This window comes from Cervus canadensis, chromosome X (assembly GCF_019320065.1).
Source record: "Cervus canadensis isolate Bull #8, Minnesota chromosome X, ASM1932006v1, whole genome shotgun sequence".
Taxonomy (NCBI): domain Eukaryota; kingdom Metazoa; phylum Chordata; class Mammalia; order Artiodactyla; family Cervidae; genus Cervus; species Cervus canadensis.
This window is the reverse complement of record NC_057419.1, coordinates 110,059,951-110,083,275: the sequence shown is the minus strand read 5'-3', so window position 1 is coordinate 110,083,275 and position 23,325 is coordinate 110,059,951. Positions and strand designations below refer to the sequence as shown.

The 23,325-nt window shown below is 39.6% G+C and overlaps 1 protein-coding gene across 1 annotated transcript in view; it reads right to left on the bottom strand.

Annotated features, from left to right (window-relative positions):
- Window positions 1-17,690: 17,690 nt before the first annotated feature.
- ATP11C (ATPase phospholipid transporting 11C) overlaps window positions 17,691-23,325 on the bottom strand; it is a 167,097-nt gene continuing 161,462 nt past the window's right edge. Inside the window, exon 29 of the mRNA XM_043458449.1 lies at window positions 17,691-20,245. Within this exon, the coding sequence (XP_043314384.1) occupies window positions 20,183-20,245 (63 nt within the window). The 3' untranslated portion in view covers window positions 17,691-20,182. The remainder of the gene's footprint in view (window positions 20,246-23,325) is intronic.

The following is a 23,325-nucleotide window of genomic DNA, read 5'->3' as shown; positions in this document are numbered from 1 at the left end:
TGTTCTTCAGACCTTTGATTTTTCTTCATTCTCCAAGTCTATGCTTCCCAGGTACCTTTTAGGGACCAAAGTGGTTTCTAGGCATTTTGGTCCTGGGAAAATATGCTTAAAATGAAGTGGTCACAGGTGTGGAAAGGTCTTGTCCTGACTCTAAGGGAATAATTTAGTGTTCAAATTTATAAGCCAATCTTGCCTACATTCAGGTAGCATGAAGCACCCTCTCATGACCTAATCACTATAGGACTCAGAGTCTGAGACTCTTGGATTCCATAGAGAACCGCCTCACCACCACCACCAACATACAGCTGACCCATGAAGGTCAAGAATAAAGAGCCAGCAGACCAATCTGGTGCACCAGGAATCCCAGCTTTACGCCTGGTGAAATCCCAAGCCAGAAGTGGCAAATTCATGCCTGTGTTTCCTTGAAGTCCCTAATTATTTTAGGAGACACGTGAAGAGGAGATAAGAACTGGGGGAGAATTCTGAAGTAGGTATCTCAGTCTGCATGTATGAATACACCTCAACAAGAGCTGCAGGGTCTTCCCCGGCCATCCAGTGCCTAAGATTCTGTGTTTCCACTGTAGGGGGGCGGGGTTTGATCCCCGGTCAAGGAGCTAGAGGGCTTCCCTGGTGGCTCAGTCAGTAAAGAACCGCCTGCAATGTGGGAGACCTGGGTTCAATCCTGAGTTGGGAAGATCCCCTGGAGGAGGAAGTGGCAACCCACTCCAGTATTCTTGCCTGGAGAATCCCCATGGACAGAGGAGCCTGGTGGACTACAGTCCATGGGGTTGCAAGGAGTCGGACACAACTGAGTGACTAAGCACAGCACACAAGGAGCAAGATCCCACATGCTGCAACTAAGACCCAGCATAACCATATTAACACAAACAAACAAACCAACACAAAACAAGAACTGCACTGTGTCCTGCAAATCACTAGCTCTAGAACTGTGGGGTTATAGGGAAAAGAGTGCAAGGGACTGGCTATGGTAGATGCTCTTTTGATAGTATTATTCCAAGATAGACTTACTCATGCCTAAATTCATTTCTTGTATTAGTCTAAGGCAGAGAAATCCTTACCACAGATATTGGTTCTTAAGACTGTTGATGCTTATTTTCTGTTTCCTCAGCCAAAAGGAACCTTGGCACATCACAGCCTCTCCCTTGCCCTGAGAACAAACTCATGCTTGCTCGTAACTTCAAATTAAACATGAATATTTGGAAGAAGGTTTTAAAACCAACCTGTTTGAGCAACTAAAAGTATAGAGAAGCCTTGACTTGGAGTAGAACTCAGAAAACAATTTTATAAGCCATACACTGTATCACAGTGAAGGAGGGGGACCCACAAATAATTTAATTACAAGGACAAGGCTGGGAAAATGGAGCTTCCACTAGAAAGAAATAGCCTGCCAGGTTGTAGGTTGTAAGCAAAATAATTGTATATGTGTGTGGATTGGTTGATTTATAATACGTTAGTTTCTGGTGTACAGCAAAGTGATTCAGATATATAAACAGATAGATACATATAGATGTATATGCACACATATACATTCTTTCATGTTCTTTTGCATTATAGTTTATTACAACATATTGAGTATAGTTCCCTGTGCTATACAGTAAGTCCTTGTTGTTTACCTAATTTATATATAATGTGTGTATCTGCCAATCCCAAACTTTAATTTATCCCCTGCCTCTTTCCACTTTGGTAAACATAAGTTTGTTTTCTATGTCTGTGAGTCTATTTCTGTTTTATAAATAAGTACATTTGTATCATTTTTTTTAGATTCCACATATAAGTGATATCATGTAGTGTTTGCCTTGTCTTACTTCACTTAGCTTGATAATCTCTAGGTCCTTCCACATTGCTGCAAATGGCAATATGTCATTATTTTTTATTGCTGAGTAGTATTCCATTGTATATAGGAGGGTTCCTTTTTCTTCACAGTCTCTCCAGCATTTATTATTTGTAGACTTTTTCATGATGGCCATTCCGAGGAAAGTGAGATGATACCTTTGTAGTTTTTATTTGCATTTCTCTGATAATTAGTGACATTGAGCATCTTTCATGTGCTTATTGGCCATCTATATGTCTTCTTGGAGAAGGAAATGGCAGCCCACTCCAGTATTCTTGCCTGGAGAATCCAATGGACAGAGGAGCCTGGGGGGCTAGAGTCCATAGGGTCGCACAGAGTCGGACATGACTGAAGCAACTTATGAACAACACTCATGAAACAATGAAGTGTTGCTTCATGAAAGCAACACTCATGAAATCAATAAAATACTACACAGTGATTTCAAAGGATGCTATATATCTGAATCAGTTAACGTGAAAAAGGTCTTCATGGCATTTTTGGTTAAAATATATATATATATATATTTATATATGTAAATATGTGTATATATATACACATAAAATGGTGTGTTTATCATGGCTTATTTTATACAAAATTATACACATGCATATATGTATATATGTGTATATCTGGGACTTCCCTTTAGCTCAGATGGTAAAGAATCTTCCTGCAATGCAAGAGACCTGGGTTTGATCCCTTGATCAGGAAGATCCCCTGGAGAAGGAAATGGCAACTGATTCCAGTATTCTTGCTTGGAGAATTCCATGGACAGAGGAGCCTGGTGGGCTACAGTCCACAGGGTCACAAAGAGTCAGACATGACTGTGTGACTAACACACACATGTGTATACCCATGTTAAGTATACATGCTTGCATAGAGATAGTCTGAAGCACATAGTTAACAGGAATGGAGTAAGATGTTACATGACTTATATTAATAGGTATTGCTTAATTTGGAGAAGGTATCATCATTATAATCAGAAAAAATAAAGGTCTTATTAAATTAGAAAAACATCAGGCGAACCAAAATGGATTTTTGCCTGAAATGCAATAATTTTCTTCCAAAATTATTCTAGGATCATGGTAGGTATTTTTCACCATTTGAACAAATAGTTTTACTGGCTTCTTGTGTTTTTTCTTGTACTGAAAGTACAAAGTTACTCATTAGTTTGTCATCTTGTGAATATTCTTTTAGGAAATCAATCATGCATTTTAATTTTTGCCACTTCTTTTCCTCAAACTCTGTGTGAACATTCATTGACGTTGTAAGATCACCATATTCTCACACAAGGGCACGGAGAATGGATCTAGAAGAACATCACACACTGACCACTGCAGTACAGAAGCTGGGGTGTGGAACAGTAGAGAGAAGGTGGATGGTCAGAGCACTCCAAGTGCATCACTCTGTAATTTGCAGGCAAGTTGTCCTCAGTTACTGTATCTTGCAAGTATGGGTATTTGAAAATGAACATGTTGAAGAACAGAAATATCACAACCTTGTGTTCTACATAGCACTTCACTTGTACCATGTTTTTCACAAATGAGCAGCTTTTATGGATCAACAATGTATAATTCAGTATTCAAATAGGCCTTACTAACAAAATAGGACTTCAGATGAAAGCTCTTACCTCAGAAATGGGATGCCTTTATTCTTGGAGAATAACTGTTATTTTTTGTGTTTGCATTTTTTTTTATTATTGTAAGAGTTGTACATGCTCATTGTGGAAGATTTGCAAACTATGGAAAAGCATAAAAAAACAAAAACAAAACCTAGCCTTAATTACATTATCTAGTGGTCACCATGATTAATATTATGTTCCCCCAGTCATTTTGAGATCATACTGTTTATAATTTTGATTTTTTTTTTACTAAGAATTAGAGTGTACTCATTTTCCATTAGCAATATTTCTTTAATAAATGTGAAAAAACACGTCTTGGATTTCAATATCAAACTAGTCACAAAATAAGGGTAATGGGTTACATTTGTACAACATGTTCTTCCACAGTACTATCATTAAAAATTTCAAATAGACAAAAACGCATTTTAAATACCACAAGGAAAATCAAAGTGGAAAAAAACCCACTAAAATTTAAATACTGGAGTAGACAATGTTTTCAATCAAATGGTCAGAAGATTTTTTATAATCCAAAGGAGGGTCAGTGTTACTCACAGCCTTTGATGACACTTTAGTGATGAACAAAAAAGTTAAAATTGCTATTTAAGTTTTATATACAGGCCCACTTTAAGGCATAAAAAGAAAACAAGATAAAAATCTGTTATCCCTTTCTAGTTCCAAAATTATTCAACAGAACAGATAATTTAAATGTCAGAAAAAGTCTTTTTAAAAGCTTCCAGGAATATTGACAAATTATATAAATAATTTTCGCCTAATATTTTTGTCATTTAAGAGGTATTCTTACTAAAAAACACTTTCTGAAGTCTTCACAACAATTTTACCTGTTAAACAATCATGCTATTCAATGAAAATTCAAGGCAAATTTATATTTAGATTTCAATAGTACATGTTCATCCTTAAAGGTTATAATTTGTTTTAAATAGCACAACCATCTGTCCTGTGATGGCTCACATGAGTTTAATTATTGGAGAAGTTTGAGTGGAATTTCTCCCATGAATACGCATCCTGCTGAACTGTACTGAAAACAAGAGATTTGACTCTGACATTTTTATCCTACAATAAAATTACAGTCGAGTTCATGATTTTTCAGCAGTGTAGATCACTAATGTCTGCTACCTTATACATTACATTCAGATCCCATCTATCATATCATATCATAAAGCAGTTGTTACTCCTAGAATAATTTTATTTATTCTTATTTCCTTCTTTTCAAGTTTGTTTAAGTTGTCATTTCCACTTTTTTTTTTTCCCAATTTTACTTTATTTTTATTCAAGGTAACAGTGGTTATATGTTTCATGTGTATAACCTTATATTTCCACTTCTGTGTAAACTACAGCATGCTCACCCCCCAAAATTTAATACTTTGGCCACCTGATGCAAAGAACTGACTAATTTGAAAAGACCCTGGAAAGATTTCAAAAGATTAAGGGCAGGAGGAGAAGGGGACGACAGAGGATGAGGTGGCTGGATGGCATCACCGACTCAATGGACATGAGTTTGAGTAAACTCTGGGAGTTGGTGATGGACAGAGAGGCCTGGCGTGCTGCAGTCCATGGGGTCACAAAGAGTCGGACATGACTGAGCAACTGAACTGAACTGAACTGATAATATATACCACATCTTCTTCATTCATTCATCTGTTGATGGACATTTAGGTTGTTTCCATGGCTTGGCTATTGTAAATAGTGCTGCTGTGAACATAGGGGTGCATGTATCATTTCAGGTTATAGTTCTTGTTTTTTCTGGATATATGCCCAGGAGTGGGCTTGCTGGATCATATGGTAGTTCTATTCTTAATTTTTGTAGGAATCTCTATTCTATCTTCCACAGTTGCTATACCAATTTTCATTCCCACCAACAGTGCAGGAGGGTTCCCTTTTCTGTATACCCAACACTTATTTTTTACCTTTTAGATAACAGTCATCCTATCTCGTTGTGATTTTGATTTTAGTGTCCCTGATGATTAATGATGTTGACTATCTTTTCGTGTTTCACTTACTGTTGGCCACCTGAATATATAAGGAAGAATTCTTATAGCATTCTCAGAGTCAATGTGGTCCTGTCAACACCTTGAATTCAGACTTCTAGCCTCCAGAACTATGACAGAATACAATTTTAAGCCATGAAGTCTGTAGTAATTTGTTCGGCCAGCCCTAGGAGAGTAATTTAGGGACACATGGCTTGACAACAGTATACATGAAAATATCTGGGCCAAAAGTCTGATGTGACTGATGAAGAACGCAAATGCTGCCCTGGGCCACAGTAATAGAACCAGGGTTAATAGACCAAGGAAAGAAATTTTCAACCATATAGCCACAGTATTGCACTCTGTGCTTAGTACCACATTTCAGGGATGAATGGGAGCCTAGTTAGAGGCAAGTGACCAGGACAGTGATCGCTTTGGAAAGCTGTTAATACAAAGGATGAGTTGACATCATTAGAGATGGGTATCCTGTAAAGGGGGTGGATGAACATGAGAGCAATCCTGAAAGATGTGAAAGGCTTTGTCAAAGATGAAGTCGCCTTGTTTTGTGTTGCTCCAGGAGGCAAAATTGGGTCCAGCAGGTGGAACATAAAAGCAGGAGAAAAGTTATCTAATGACTGTTGATTGTTGTTCATTGTTTTTGTTCAGTCGCTGAGTCATGTCTGACTCTCTGCCATCCCACAGACTGCAGCACGCCAGGCTTCCCTGTTCTTCACTATCTCCCAGAGTTTGCTCAAACTCATGACCATCGAGTCAGTGATGCCATCCAACCATCTCATCCTCTGTTATCCCTTTCTCCTCCTGTCTTCAATCTTTCCCAGCATCAGGGTCTTTTCCAATGAGTCAGGTCTTCACATCTGGTGGCCAAAGCACTGGAGCTTCAACTTCAGCATCAATCCTTCCAATGAATATGTAACACTGATTTCCTTTAGGATTCACTGGTTTGATCTCCTTGCTGTTCAACAGACTCTTAAGTCTTCTCCAGCACCATAATTCAAAAGCATCAATTCTTTGGTGCTCTGTTGATTATAGACACTCAAAACATTGGAAATATTGGAAAAAAGGAAGTATATTGGTTTCATAATTACAGAGATACGACATCTGGTTCTGTCTCTGCAGTTGATTGGTTGTGTGACTCTGGACATCATTTCTTATTTGAAACTCAGTTTTCTTCCATGTAAAATAGGGGTTTCAATTGGATCCTTCCCCAGAGTTTCTTTGCTTTAGGTTATATCCCATCCTGTGGTTTAATAAAAATGTTAAGATGATTTCTAATTTCTTAGTATCTAGTCTGCTAGGTGTTTGAACATGATCTCATATAACCTTCTTCACACTGCAAGGTAGTAGGTGACTCCCGTTGAACAGATTACATCACTGGGATTTGTGACCTGCACGAGGTCATACAACCTGCATATGGTTGAGCTAAAAGCTGAACTCAGATCCTCTTGTTTCTCCTTCTCCTTCTCTATGTCATGCTGTATTTTCTACACTATACTGACCCCTTGCCACCACATTAATTTAGCAAATTATCAAACTCAGTGTCAAATTGCTCCTTGGAAATCATTTATCAGTTCAGTTCAGTCAATCAGTCGTGTCTGACTCTTTGCAAACCCATGGACTGCAGCACACCAGGCCTCCCTGTCCATCACCAACTCCAAGAGTTTACTCAAACACATGTCCATTGAGTCAGTGATGCCATCCAACCATCTCATCCTCTGTTGTCCTCTTCTCCTGCCTTCAATCTTTCCCATCATCAGGGTATTTTCAAATGAGTCAGCTCTTTGCATCAGGTGGCCAAAGTATTGGAGTTTCAGCTTCAACATCAGTCCTTCCAATAAACATTCAAGACTGATTTCCTTTAGGATGGACTGGTTGAATTTCCTTGCAGTCCAAGGGACTCTCAAGAGTCTTCTCCAACACCACAGTTCAAAAGCATCAATTCTTTGGCGCTCAGCTTTCTTTATAGTCCAACTCTCACATACATACATGACTACGGGAGAAACCATAGCCTTGACTAGATGGACCTTTGTTGGCAAAGTAATGTCTCTGCTTTTTAATATGCTGTCTAGGTTGGTCATAACTTTCCTTCCAAGGAGTAAGCATCTTTTAATTTCATGGCTGCAGTCACCATCTGCAGTGACTTTGGAGCCCCCCAAAATAAAGTCTGCCACTGTTTCCCCATCTATTTGCCATGAAGTGATGGGACCAGATGCCATGATCTTAGATTTCTGAATGTTGAGCTTTAAGCCAACTTTTTCACTCTCCTCTTTCACTTTGATCAAGAGGCTTTTTAGATCTTCTTCACTTTCTGCCAGAAGGGTGGTATCATCTGCATATCTGAGGTTATTGATATTTCTCTCAGCAATCTTGATTTCAACTTGTGCTTCATCCAACCCAGCGTTTCTCATGATGTACTCTGCATATAAGTTAAATAAGCAGGGTGACAATATATAGCCTTGATGTACTCCTTTTCCTATTTGGAACCAGTCTGTTGTTCCATGTCCAGTTCTAACTGTTGCTTCCTGACCTGCATACAGATTTCTCAACAGGCAGGTCAGGTGGTCTGCTATTCCCGTCTCTTTCAGAATTTTCCAGAGTTCATTGTGATCCACACAGAAAAAGGCTTTGGCATAGTCAATAAAGCAGAAAGAGATGTTTTTCTAGAACTCTTTTGCTTTTTTGATGATCCAGTGGATGTTGCCAATTTGATCTCTGGTTCCTCTGCCTTTGCTAAAACCAGCTTGAACATCTGGAAGTTCACAGTTCACAAATTGTTGAAGCCTGGCTTGGAGAATTTTGAGCTCTACTTTACTAGCGTGTGAGATGAGTGCAATTGTGTGGTAGTCTGAGCAGTCTTTGGCATTGCCTTTATTTGGGAATGGAATGAAAACTGACCTTTTCCAGTCCTGTGGCCAGTGCTGAGTTTTCCAAATTTGCTTGCATATCAAGTGCAGCACTTTCACAGCATCATCTTTTAGGATTTGAAATAGTTCAACTGGAATTCCATCACCTCCACTAGCTTTGCTCATAGTGATGCTTCCTCAGGCCCACTTGATTTCGCATTCCAGGATGTCTGGCTCTAGGTGAGTGATCACACCATCGTGGTTATCTGGGTCGTGAAGATCTTTTTTGTACAGTTCTTCTTTGTATTCTTTCCCCCTCTTCTTAATGTCTTCTGCTTCTGTTAGGTCTATACCATTTCTGTCCTTTATTGAGGCCACCTTTGCATGAAATGTTCCCTTGGTATCTCTAATTTTCTTGAAGAAAAATTCTTACTGGAGAAGGGAATGGCAGACCACTTTAGTATTCTTGCCTTGAGAACCCCATGAACAGTATGAAAAGGCAAAAAGATAGGACACTGAAAGATGAACTCCCCAGGTTGATAGGTGCTCAATATGCTGCTGGAGATCAGTGGAGAAATAACTCCAGAAAGAATGAAGAGACGGAGTCAAAGCAAAAACAATAGCCAGTTGTTTATGTGACTGGTGATAGAACCAAGGTCCGATGCTGTAAAGAGTAATATTGCATATTAACCTGGAATGTTAGATCCATGAATCAAGGCAAATTGGAAGTGGTCAAACAGGAGATTGCAAGAGTGAATGTCAACATTTTAGGAATCAGTGAACCAAAATTGACTGGAATGGTTGAATTTATCTCAGATGACCATTATATCTACTACTGTGGGCAAGAATCCCTTAGAAGAAATGGAGTAGCCATCATAGTCAACAAAAGAGTCCAAAATGAAGTACTTGGATGCAATCTCAAAAACGACAGGATGATCTCTGTTCATTTCCAAGGCAAACCATTCAATATCACAGTAATCCAAGTCTATGCCCCAACCAGTAATGCTGAAGAAGCTGAAGTTGAACGGTTCTATGAAGACCTACAAGACCTTTTAGAACTAAAACCCACAAAAGATGTCCTTTTCAGTATAGGGGACTGGAATGCAAAAGTAGGAAGTCAGGAAACACCTGCAGTAACAGGCAAATTTGGCCTTGGAGTACAGAATGAAGCAGGGGAAAGGCTAATAGAGTGTTGCCAAGAGAATGCACTGGTCATAGAAAACACCCTCTTCCAACAACTCAAGAGAATACTCTACACATGGACCTCACCAGATGGTCGAAACTGAAATCAGATTGATTATACTCTTTGCAGCCAATGACGGAGAAGCTTTATACAGTCAGCAAAAATAAGACCAGGAACTGACTGTGGCTCAGATCATGAACTCCTTATTGCCAAATTCAGACTTAAATTGAAGAAAGTGGGGAAAACCACTAGACCATTCAGATATGACCTAAATCAAATCCCTTACGATTATACAGTGGAAATGAGAAATAGATTTAAGGGACTAGATCTGATAGACAGAATGCCTGATGAACTATGGACAGAGGTTCGTGACACTGTACAGGAGACAGGGAGGAAGACCATCCCCAAGAAAAAGAAATACGAAAAAGCAAAATGGCTGTCTGAGGCGGCCTTACAAGTAGCTGTGAAAAGAAGAGAAGCAAAAAGCAAAGGAGAAAAGGAAAGATACACCCATTTGAATAATTTATCATGTGATATTAATTATCTCAAACACACCAAAAACCAGAATACTTCTGAGACATGCAAATAGTATGCCAAAATCTATGCATTTAAACATCCATAAATGTAATTCAGAAAAAAAAAAAAAAAAAAACCCAGGGCCTTTTTCTCATCATTGCATCTTCAATGCCTGGTCTTCCTCTATGAAGAGAAGGGCCAGCAAGAGGGCTGATTGGTGATCCCCTGGGAACCTGGGACAGCTGGAGTGGCTGGGCTGGGAAGCATGGAAGTGAAAGCAACAAAGAATAGCAGCATCCTGTGGAGCTTGTACAAAAAGGGAACACAAATATGACAGCATGTTCCAGCTCCTGAGAATTCCACAGAAGAGAGGCTCCACACAGAAACAGGTAGGAGAGGCCTGGAGGACGGTCTTGAACCAAGGAGATTTTACATGATTCTGGAGGCCTTGGCGTGGTGAGTGGGCCCCTGTCTGGAGAGCTCAGTAGAGCTTGAGATCTAGGCACATCAAATTCTGACCCACTTATTCATCTGCATTTCTAGTCAGTTACATGTTGTCACTTAAAAAGTAATTGGTGGGAGACTTCTCTGTTGGTCCATTGATTAAGAATCCACCTGCCAATGCAGGAGACACGGGTTCCAGCCCTGCTCTGGGAAGATCCCACGTGCAGGAGGACAACTAAGCCCATGTGCAACAAGTACTGAGCCTGTGCTCTAGAGCCTGGGAGCCACAACAACTGAAGCCTGCGTGCCTAGAGCCTGTGCTCTGCAACAAGAGAAGCCACTGTGAAGGAGAAGCCCACATACTGCAATGAAGAGGAGCTCCTGCTCACCACAACTAGAGAAAGGCCCATTCAGCAATGAAGACCCAGCTCAGCCAAAAATAAATAAAGTCTTAAAAATCGGTGGCGGAAGTTAAGAGGAAGAGAGCAGTTTTAGATCTATACATGTCACAAACTCCAATACTTTGGCCACCTGATGCAAAGAACTGACTCATTGGAAAAGACCCTGATGCTGGGAAAGATTGAAGGAAAAAGGGGACAACAGAGGATGAGATGGTTGGATGGCATCACCGACTCGATGGACAGGAGCTTGAGCAAGCTCCAGGAACTGGTGATGGACAGGGGAGTGTGGCGTGCTGCAGTCCATGGGGTCGCAAAGAGTCAGACACGATTGAGTGACTGAACTGACTGACACATTACAAAAATGTCTGTAGCTGACAGCATGGCGCAAATACAGGACCCATCGTGCTTCCAGTACGGCACTGTGCTGAATCTCCATAACGATGACCCAGTGCCATCAAGGGAAGGTAACGTGGTAGCCGGTGCCTTCTGCATATGGAGGCAGAGAACAGTGCAGCACATTGGAAAGACTTCCACTAAAGAAAGTTTTGGTGCTTAAATAAGTAAACTGCGAAAGTAAACTAGAAAATCTAACTAAGTAGAAATTTGACAGTGCAGGATGGAGAAAATGCTTAAAAATAATGTGAAAGGCAGTTGTTAAGGAAATATAGCAAGCTCAAGGGGAGGTGCTCAATAAATATATTTAAAAATCAATTCAATTCAATCTGTAACCCTGCCTAGTTCCCATCTTGCCAGGTTGCATAAATGAATGAGTGAGTGAATGAATGAAAACTGTCCTTCCGTGGGTCCCCCTCCTCAGGGCTGTTCTATGTTCTTGGAGCTAATGCTAAGGTTTTGAAGACAGACAAGGGTACCTATCTGGTCCTCACTCATCATCCATACTTACACTGCAGAGATCCATCAACTGATCTACATGGTGCCTCCTACAGCCAGCAACTCACCTGGCTCTTGGCATGTGGAGGCTTGGAATTGTCTGCCAAGACTGGCTGGCTATGATCCTGTCTGCCTGGAGGCACTCCAGCTTTTCAGGAAAGCGTAGGTCTTGCCTGCCCTTTGCACTCCAAGACCCCTTTCTCATGTCTTCTCCTCAAGACACTTTATGGCCATGGCTCCCCTTTGTCCTCTCCTCTGCAAACCTTCTATATTCTTCTTAAAGATCTGCCTTTGGAACACAAAAGCCAAAACCTGTGCAGCTTTTGGTACTATATACTTCTTAAAGTTGTGAACTGGGGTTGGCTATCAGTTTGAATATGGAGAAGGCAAAGGGGAAGTTGCAAAGAACACTCCTCCCCCATCTTGTCAAGTCTCTCCCTTGGGAGTTCAAGCCGGTTGCGCAATAGGCTCAGGCATCAATCAGTCAGGGATAAAACGCACTGGTTCATTTGTTTTGTACTTTTTAACCAGTATCTCTGGTCCCAGAATTGCTCTAGGCATTAAGAATACAGAAGTCCCTAAAGCAGACAAAATAGCCATCTATTATTTGCAAAGCTGCATTTTTAAAACTTGGTTCAGCTTGCGGTGGAAATGACATCCCTGACTTGAATTGATCCATGTAGTCAAGAGACTTCACTGGCTGGAAAACTGAAGTCACCCTTCCAATATGGCTTCCTGTCCGCAGTGAGCTTATTGCACAGAAGATCCAGGAATGGAGAAAAGAACAGAGCAGACTCCAGGCTGGCAGCTCTAAAAGAGAAAGGGCCAGAGCAGACTGAAATACACACACTTGTACACATGTGCACCACAAAATAACCCCTTCTGCAGGCTCACCAGTTAGTACTTGAGTGAGTGGAGAGGGGCAGAAACCTTGTTTACATGCTTCAGAGAGTGAGAGTTCATATTTTATTTAGGCAGAAACATAAGAGGGAAAATTATTCCCTTTATTGATTGCAGCTTTTTATTGAGACCCCTTGTGAATTTTTCTTGAATTTGGAATTTGACATAGGTGAATTTATCTAGATATGCTTACTCATTCATTTAGCTCTAGTATTTATGCTACAGCATCTTTATTATTACTAATTGAGAAGGCTGTATTATACAAAGGCCTTCTACTCCATTAATTATGTATCCATAAACATCTTATGACTCACACAAAAATGCTTTACAGAAGTGAGTTCAGATTAGAGGCGTTTCTCCAACTTTCCTGCTCTGCTGTTCTGTGATGATGGGGAGTGACCCCTTCAAGCTGCTTCTCAAGGAAGCTAGCTGGCTTCCAGCTGGGTCCAGCCCATGGCAGGCACCGGCTGGAGGCTGTGGGGCAGGCAGGAGAAGCCAAGGCATTTGTACCTCAGACTGCGGCTCCAACAGTGGCTGACACTTGTATGGGCCCAGCCGCTCCAGGTAGGTCCACCATCATTCCTGTTTCTGCCAAGTGGACCAGGCCCTAGGATCCAGGATCTCCACCATCTCCTTGTCCCCTCAGCCTGAGTGCTTCTGGCCTCCTTTTGTTGTTCAGTCACCAAGTTGTCTGACTCTTCACGACCCCATGGACTGTAGCATGCCAAGCCTCCTACTCTTTCTAATCTCTGGGCTGCTTTACAAAGAGTCCCAGTTGGGGACTTCCCTGATGGCCTAGTGGTTAAGACTCTGCCTTCCAAGTCAGGGTGTGCAGGTTTGATTCCTGGTCAGGGAGCTAAGATCCCACATGTCTTGTGGTCAAAGCCATAAGAAAATCCAAAGAGCCCCAGTTGGCTTTGCCCCTCTGCCATCACTTGTGTAATCAATTCCCTTTTTAAGTTCCCTCAGTTTTAAACACATGGAATGGTCTGTTTTCTACTTTGGAGCTTGACTGAGGCTTTTGGCTTGAAAAGTATCTTCATTTACATCTTTATCAGATCATGAAAATGAACTCCATCAACTGAGTGGGAAGGAAAGAGTGTTCCATGGAAAACTGATGTCTGATGATGAATTCCACGTTAGATGGTCTATGCAAAAAGGTTTCCTTGGTCCAGTGTTTGGAGTGGGTTAGAAGTCAAGTGGGTTTAATATTACAGTTCTTATAGAGTTGTAACTTAGGGCAGTCATACACAGATCTTCCCAAAGTTATTTAACCAAAGAGTGCCCTCTTTTAAGGATTTTCTAATAACATTTCCCAGGACTCTAAAGCTTCATACAAACCAGTTTGGGAAATAATAAACAATTATTTCAGCCAGACTTTTTGCTAGGAGTGGGGTAGAATCATTTGAGATGGACAGTGCATTCGATATTCCCACGTTCTTTAAGTGATGCACCTATTTTAGATACCAGGTGGCTAGCTTCATGTCTCATTATTAAATTGAAGGGGGTTATTTGCATTCTTTAATGGCAGAAAGTGAAGCGAAACTGAAGAGCCTTTTGATGAGGGTGAAAAGAGGAAAGTGAAAAACTTAAAACTCAACATCCAAAAAACTAAGATCATGGCATCTGGTCCCATCACTTCATGGCAAATAGATGAAGAAAAAGCAAACAGTGGCACTTTATTTTCTTGGTGTGACTTGCGGATGGTGACTGCAGCCATGAAATTAAAAAAGATGCTTGCTCCTTGGAAGAAAAGCTGTGACAAACCTAGACAGCATATTAAAAAGCAGAGACATCACTTTGCTGACAAAGGTATGTATAGTCAAAGCTATGGTTTTTTCAGTAGTCATGTATGGATGTGAAAGTTGGACTATAAAGAAGTTTGAGTGCCGAAGAATTGATGCTTTTGAACTACAGTGCTGAAGAAGACTCTTGAGAGTACCTTGGACTGCAAGGATATCAAACCAGTCAATCCTAAAGGAAATCAACCCTGAATATTCATTGGAAGGACTGATGTTGAAGCTCCAATACTCTGGCCACCTGAAGTGAAGAGCTGACTCATTGGAAAAGACCCTGATGCTGGGAAAGATTGAGGGCAGGAGGAGAAAGGGGACGACAGAGCATGAGATGGTTGGATGGTACCACCGACTCAATGGACCTGAGTTTGAGCACACTCTGGGAGACAGTGAAGGATACAAGCCTGGTGTGCTGCTGTCCATGGGGTTGCAAAGAGTCAGACATAACTGAAGGACTTAACAACAATTTGTATTCTCACTCAGATGAGGTGGGGGAAGCTGGGTTAGGAAGATCAAACTTGCCTCAAGAACCACCTGAAAAAGCAGTACTTGAGGGAAACCCAGTACATCAGATTAGATGAAAGAGAAATCCTGGCGTGGGGCATTCGGAGGGCACTTGCCTCAACCTTAAGGGCATTGGCATGACTCTTGTTTATGGTCTGATTTGGGTTAGACCATCACATCCAGATAGGCCCACAGGAAAACTGATTTCAGGAATTTCCTCTTTAATTTTTGCAGACTCCAGCAGACATGCTTGAGGAGTGCTAGACAGATGCAGGGTAGAGTAGCAGAAAACACATGGCTCAGACCTAGGTTCAGTCCTGAGGAACCAGGGACAAGAAAATTAACTTATCTGAGCCTCAGTTTCTTTATCTGTAAGAATCTAGAGTCTCATGATTAATCTCTACAGAGCTGCCGTGAAGATTAAATGAGGTATGTTAAAACATTCTGTAAAGTGCCATGCAGATATTTGTTAATAAATTATATTTTAGTCTTCTAGAGTCAGCTTAATGCCTTCTCCCATTAATATCTGTATGCTTCGTTATGTTCTAGCTTTATTTTTCAAATTATGATTTTGAAATAATCTACAAAAAACAGTGCAAAGAATTCTCATATACTCTCCACTCAGATCCCCCCAAATATATACAATCACAGCAAAATTTTAAAGATCAGGAAATTAACATTGATATAACCTATATACCACAAACTTTACCAATTATCCCACCAATGTCCCAATTTCTGGTCCAGGATCCGAGGATCACACGCTGCACTTGTCATCTTCCTTTCCTTTATCTGGGCATCCCTGGGTCTTGGTCTTTAATCATGTTAATAATGTCGATGATTATAAGCCAGTTAAAGTGTAGAATAGCCCTCAGTTTGGGCCTGTCTGATGCTGTCTCATAGCTGATATCAAAAAAGTGTTAATACCTATTTCATAGGGTTATGGGGATTACTAAAGGAGTGAATATATGTAAAGTCAGTGGAACAGTGCCTGACACATAGTAAATGCTACTTAAGTGTTAGCTTATATGATGAGCTGGGATTTTAGTGACTTTACTGGTAGGAAATCTGTCTTAACAAATTGATGAACAGATCAAAGAAGCAGCAGGCATTTTAACTATGAACATCTGTTGTCTCTCCCTACCCAAAGAGCCAAGGCCAAAGACCCATGGCTAGCAGGAACTCTGCTCCACGAAGAGGGGCACTGTTCAGCCAGTGGCCTGCCCATAGGATAAGGACTTGTTTGCTCTTCACAGTAGTGCTTTTTCACAGTAGGTCCACTTACTAGGAACTGAGGCCACATTTCCTTACCCATCAGCTGCTGGAAAAATGTGTCAAATTAAATAAAAAAATGTTGTGAAATAATTAAGCCCCTCATTTTCCCAACAACTATTCCCAGAACTCAGGCTTTCAAGCTTCGTTAGTATGCACCCAGTGCTTCAGTCGCGGACACATTCACTGAATAACCATAGTGATAACCTCAGCCCCTAACCTTTGCATTGCTTCTCACTGAAGGGGCCAAACCACTCAGTCCGTCACAATACTTACTTCATTGGCCGATCCTGGGCAGACTCCACAGTGAGGCGGTGCCTTACCAGGCTGGATGGGGGAAGGGAAGGAAACCTAAACAGACTAACTCCAAGAAGGTAGAAAGAATCTAAGACACATGTATGAAAATTTGGTAAATGACAAGTATTTGACAAGTGTCAAAGCATCAACAAAACCCCTTAATATAAAAATACCAATGCATTTGTCTGGTTAGTAAATGCCATTTTACAAAGAAATTATGATCTTTTACCTCACTTGCTCTCCCCTCACCCCCAAGACACCACTTTACAGGTGAGAGAAAAGAGGATCGAGAGGGAAATGGCTTTTAGTGGCAAAGCTGAAACTTGAACTCAAGTCTCACCTCCCCATAGAGCACATTTCCCACTTAACAGCAAAAAAAGATGAAATGCATTTTCTCAATGTAGGTCAAAGACTAACAGGATTAAAAGATGGCAAAAATACAGAGACGGAAGTGTAAAAATGTAATGAAACCAGCTACCCAGGTGACTAGTTTCTTAGGGTTTTTCAAGGAAAGGGACACTCACAAGGCATCAGAGGCAGGCTGAGCAACAACAGAGGGAAGGAAGGGAGGGGGAAGGGTGCGAGGGAGAGAAAGATGTACACACACACACACTCTATTGTAAAATCCCTGCATCTTTGGCTACTTAAAAATCAAATGATTTCAGGAACTTCTCTGGTGGTCCAGTGCTAAGACTTCACACTCCCAATACAGGGGTCCGGGTTCCATCCTGGGTCGGGGAGTCAGACCCTGCATACCACAACTAAAGATCCAACGTACTGCAACTAAGACCTGGCACAGCTGAATAAATAAATCAATATTAAAAAAAAGAATCAAATGATTTCAATGGGATGCAGACGTGGACCATATATCACACAACGTCCAACAAGTGGGCACTGCCTAGCACACAGAAACCTAGCAATACATATTTGCCGATTTAGCTGGACTTTTCCATATACATTGACCAGATTCAGCCTTATTCAGAACTCCCAAATATCGGAACGTCCCCAAATTAGGTACCGCCCTCAAATGCCAGTTTGCACGCAGAAATGGTCAATCTTTTGTGAGCTGTACAGGCAAAACAGAAATTAGAAACTTATTTCCCATCACCAAATTGCTTCCATATTACTTTTATGTCAAACGGACCTTTACAAAAAAGAGACTAAAAATGTCAATTATATCATACCAAAGTTTATTGATTACATCGAACAAAATTTCTGTAATGAAAAAGGCAAGTTGCATTCATAAAAGATGGCATTCACATTCATTATAGAAAGCAATGATGTAAAAAATTGCTGAAGTGAAAAATGTAATATTGCAGTCCCATTTTGTAAGCTGAAAAATGATTTTGTCAACACTTGCATAAAATCTGCATTTATATACTGCATGTTATTAAAAAATTCCATCACTAAATTATTATGAATTTTGCAAATTTAGGCTTACATTTTATACTGTTGCTGGTGTAGATGTGGTAGATATGGAATTTATGTTTTCAGTTTAGTAGTAACATCCTCAAACAATGGACAACAGTTATGAAAACTATAAGGACAGTTTGTAGTTGAAAATTATTCAAATGATGGGATTATGATCCTATTATTACATTTTATCAGTTTCTCTGGCACAAAATAAGGTGGTTAGATTGTAGTGATAGGAATACTGGATGGCTTACTTCTGCTAACCTCACACCAACCCTTTTTTTAGCTCATTAATAAAATATCTATCTTTAAAAAAGTCAAGTCAGGTCCCTTTCAAGAATCTAGGCTATATCACACATCATTGTCGTGAATTTGAGCTGCAGTGTAATGGGTACCTTATAAGACATGACTCTATATCCCCCTTATTTATCTTTCTTCCAGGTTGCAAGGAATTTTACATGCCACCAGTTATATTTCTACTACCCTAGATATTTTGATGTCAAACCTCCAATGGTCTGCATTAAACAAGCCTCTCTAGTTAAGGTGGGCTCTCTGTATTCACAGTCTCTATAATTCTTATGTAAAACAACAGTAATAATACAGCAACAATTATAAACACAAGAACAACAACAAAACATCAAAAGCTTTCCTGGCTCTGATTTTTAGCTCTTTGGAATAGGTAGAGAATATACTGACTTAGTTTTCAGCAGACTACTACAAATACTAGGCTACTAGAACACAGCACACTTAGGAAGGCGTGATGACACCTAACAAATACTCAAAAATAATACTGATAGATGGTAACAAATGAAATAATGAAAAAGGGTCAGTAATGATGGAATGGCTTCTGATAACTGAAATTATGTCCTTTCGAGAATTTAAGAAAAATTACACCTAAACATTAACACAAAATGTAAGTGGAAGAATCAAATATGTCATACGGACTTTATAAATACATTGGTATAGACTGAATCTAATACTTCTCCAAATCAAGGTACAATATAAACACGAATAATAGTACAGGCATGCCAGAAAGACAACCAAAAATGGAAACTGGAATAAAAATACCTTTTAAAAGACCATTTCAATCTAGGAGTCAAATGTAGTCACTTATATCCAAAAAAAAGTATGTTTAATTTTAACATTTAATAAAGACATATCACATTTATTTTTATGTTTTAAGTGAGCTCCTTAGGAGGCTATAACCTCCCTCTAGTCCAGTAAGTGGAGGACTTAACCAAGGTGAATCTCGTGGTTAAGAGTTAGACCATTACCCTAGCCATGTTTGCTAAGAGAGACAACATTCATGTTCAGAGTCATGTTATAGACCCTTCCTCCTTCCCAAATTGCCGAGTTAAAAAAAAAAAGTGCTGCATATGCACACAGGTGCAACCTCTTCCAAATAGAAAGTGTTAACAGTTTCAAATAAGCTATTCTTCCTTCCTCTCCACAAAAAAAATTATAAAAGATTGATGTTCAGAATGGCATTCTAATATAACTGTGGTTTTCCCCTTTTTACCTCTGACCCCAGTGAAACTAAAATTGGAAAAATCTGCTATATCTTAACTATTTTGAGGGTCACTGAAGTGATAGGAAATGATTTCTTTTCAAATCTAGTAGTCTTCTACCTATTAAGTGTAATTCAGAAGAACAAAAGTAAATAAATTTTTTTGGATTTTTGCAAAAATACCCAGGGTTAACATTCTTTCCACCTTTCAATGCACTTTTTGGCAAGGATAATCAGCATGTGGGTGAACAGAAAGGATTTTAACTACTATCTGATGCACTGATTTAGTTCTTTTATATTTTCAAGTATTCCTTTCATATGTTGAAAAAATTTAAGATCATCATTCAGTATGAACAAGAAATGTGATCCAAACAGCCTATTTCTTTTGCCAGGCAAAAAAGTAAGATTAGCAAACTCTATTCATTCCCATTGCACGACTTCTACTTTATTCTATTGTATTTAAATCCATTCAGAGTTCATGGGTTAAAAGAGCACCCATTTGGTAGTTGTTCTATCTAAAGTCAGAAATTCTATATATCCTTGCTTTCAACTTTCATATAATTCATAACTTAGAGCTTTGGCCATAATGGCTACTTATAATAACTATAAATGCTTAAGAGAGTCATTTGGTATTTTACTGGACATTTTATTCTGAACCTCAGATGTAAAATAGTGGTTTAGTTTGTTGCATATCAAGTATCCTGAGATGGTAACTTTTTGAAGTTGTTTCTTCATGCTTTCTCTCTTATCTGTAACCACTGTCAATATGCTTGTAGGACAATAACATAGGCAGTTCAAGATTCGGATTCTGAAAGATGTAAAATATACGGAGTTAAAACATTAATTTTAATAATAATGTGAAACCATCTGTTTAGCACTTAAAAAAATAAATCATGTAGTAAATTTTGTTATGAGAGTAAACCAATTGTCTTAAAAAAGCTGCCAAGTTTTATTCACATGCTTGGGGAAAAAAGTGACACAATAACCAGTTTTTAATCTTTTCTTCATCTGTCAGCTGAACAGATTCAGACTTGCTTTTTGCTTTTGGATTGCTCCAGGGTTCTCCTAAGAACTGTTACCACTAGGACAGCAGAGGCTTAGCTGACTAGGATCCCTTCTAGCTGTGAGCCCTACCCCATGAAAACAGGGATGTTTTATTTAACTTTCTGTCTCTAGCACCCAGTCCAGTGTCTGGCACACAGCAGGTTCTCAGGACATGATGAATGAATGAATTGATGATTGGTTTTTGGTTGTGTTAATTACGACAAACTCTAATATTCAGTTTTGAAAGATTGTTAAGAAAGCACTTTTACTTAAAGAAACATGTTTCCTCTCTATAATACCTACATTAATTTTTTTCTGATTGATAGATCGTGTATCTCTGAGTCAATTGACTCTTCTGTTTTCCTTATTCATTATCTTTTTAGAAAAGAAACCACAGAAACCACCCGAGGAAATCTAGATTCTTCATCCTCTAAACACTATCACACGCTATCATTAGGATGCGGCATGAGAATTGGTGCCTGTAAATCAGGTATGTGGAGAAGTACAAGTTCTATTGTCAAGGAGGTAAACCTAACCTTGATTCAACACTCAAAAATTCAAATTTTGAAAACGGGTAGTGGAAGGCCTTAAGGGGTGTACTGTTTTCTTCCCCTTTTGGTGCACCTTCCTTGCCATGCTTGGACTAGAAGCCCTGTAGAATACCTTCCATTTCTTTTGATGTTTCATTTTCTTATACTGGGGGCTTCCCAGGTAGCGCTAGTGGTAAAGAACCCGTTTGCCAATACAGGAGATGTAAGAGACGCAGGTTCGATCCCTGGGCTGGGAAGATCCCCTGGAGAAGCGCATGGCAACCCACTCCAGTATTCTTGCTTGGAGAATTCCATGGACAGAGGAATCTGGTGGGTTATAGTCCATAGGGTCGCAAAGAGTCAGACATGACTGAAGCAACTTGGCACACACACACATTCCCATATTAGTTCTTCAGGGAGCAGGGGCAAGTTGACGCTAACCAAAATAAGGCTGACATTCACATGAGAACTTATATAAGGAGTCAGGCAGTTTCCTTAACAACCAAGGGACAAACTCGGTGGCTAAACTAACTGCCAGATTTCTTTTCCTTGGAGAAGAAATAATGTCATATGAAAATATATTCCTAGAAGAAATAATTACTTTAAAAATAAAACAATCGTTTTTGAAAAAAACAAAGCAAAACAAAAACTTACTTAGTTTTTAACATTGTAGGAGTTAAGGCCCTGGAGAGACCAAAAGCAGTAGCAATGTCTGCTACCCAGCCTAGTCTCCCAAACCACAGACCAAGCTAAGTAAAGCAATCCAGGGGGATAAAAAATTCACTAAAATACACCACACAGCTTAGGACATGGCTATCTGGGACAAGATGGTCAAAGACATTGAAGACTACTAGGAAGCAGATTCATTACTGAGGGAAAATATTTTGGATGGTATCACCGACTCAATGGACATGAGTTTGAGTAAACTCCGGGAGTTGGTGATGGACAGGAAGTTCTGGCATGCTGCAGTCCATGGGGTCGCAAAGAGTCGGACATGACTGAGCGACTGAACTGAGTCACTCCAACTGGGTAAAAGGAGGTAGACTGAGACAAAATGAGTTGCCTCCCAAAATAACACTGCAGATACAGACTGTTATGAACTGTAGGAGACAGAAGAACCAATGGGTTCAATTTTTTAGCTCAATTTTTATTCTTTGCTGAAGGGTAGGGAAGCTGATAGCTGATGAAAAAATGGGCCTATGAAGTGGCCTCATAATAGTTAGCATCAAAGTGAACTGATGTGCAATGTCATTCATGATGATCATTAATTTTTATGTGTGCATGAAAGACGCCCTGCCCTAAGCTGTGTGGAATTGTTTCTAAGCTGACAAATTTGTAAACCTCATTCATGAAGTACTTTAAACACCCATGGAGGGATAAAACACCTTGAAAGGCCTGGGGTGACAGAGGCCCCTGCAGTGGGAAACAAAATACACATAGAGGAGTCATTCTGACTTCAAAGATTCCTCCCATGGCATATCAATTCCTTCCAAATATTTTTTTGGGGGGGGAGGTAAATGAAATAACATGTTATACGATGAATTTACTCACTTTTGGAAAAATTAATTATGATGCATTCTAAATGATTAGGCTAGCATCCCCCTGAATGGCTAGGAAAGCTTTCACCTCCGAGAGTTGAAATACTTAGCTTGAATAAAACTTGACACTACAGAAAGTGATTAGAGTAGATTGGTTCATTACCATAAACTTGGGGATCGGACATTTACAAGGACATAAATATATACCTGCACACACAGACACAGCACATGGAGGTACAGACACATTGAATTATTTCCACATAATTCCCAAAAGAACATGCAATACTAAAACTGACTTGATATTATACAGATGCAATTTTGGAATATTTGTTTTTAATTTTCCAAATGATCTTTTAAAATCCAATTATATTTCCTTATCAGTAGTAACAAGCCTTCTCATGCGCCTTACATGCCCCTTACAAATTAAATATATTATATTACTCTTTGGCTCTGGAAAATGCATAAAATTTTATTTTGGGGCTTAGCAAATTTTAAATATGTACTTCCCCATATTCCAAGTAATGCATCTTTATATTTTTTCAAAGAATAGTATAAAGTTCACCACACCAACAGCAGAGAAAATTTAGAGAGTGATATTTTCATTTTTTCTTTATAATGCTGTTAATCTGTTTCTTTAAAGCCAGCCCACTTGTTTTAACACTAGGTACCTGTTAAAATATATTAGATTCATCTGAGAATGTTCGTAAAAGAAGAGGTCTGACTGAAGGTCTGGTGGATAATGAGTCAGATGCCTTTTTACAGCTTAGATTGCTCTG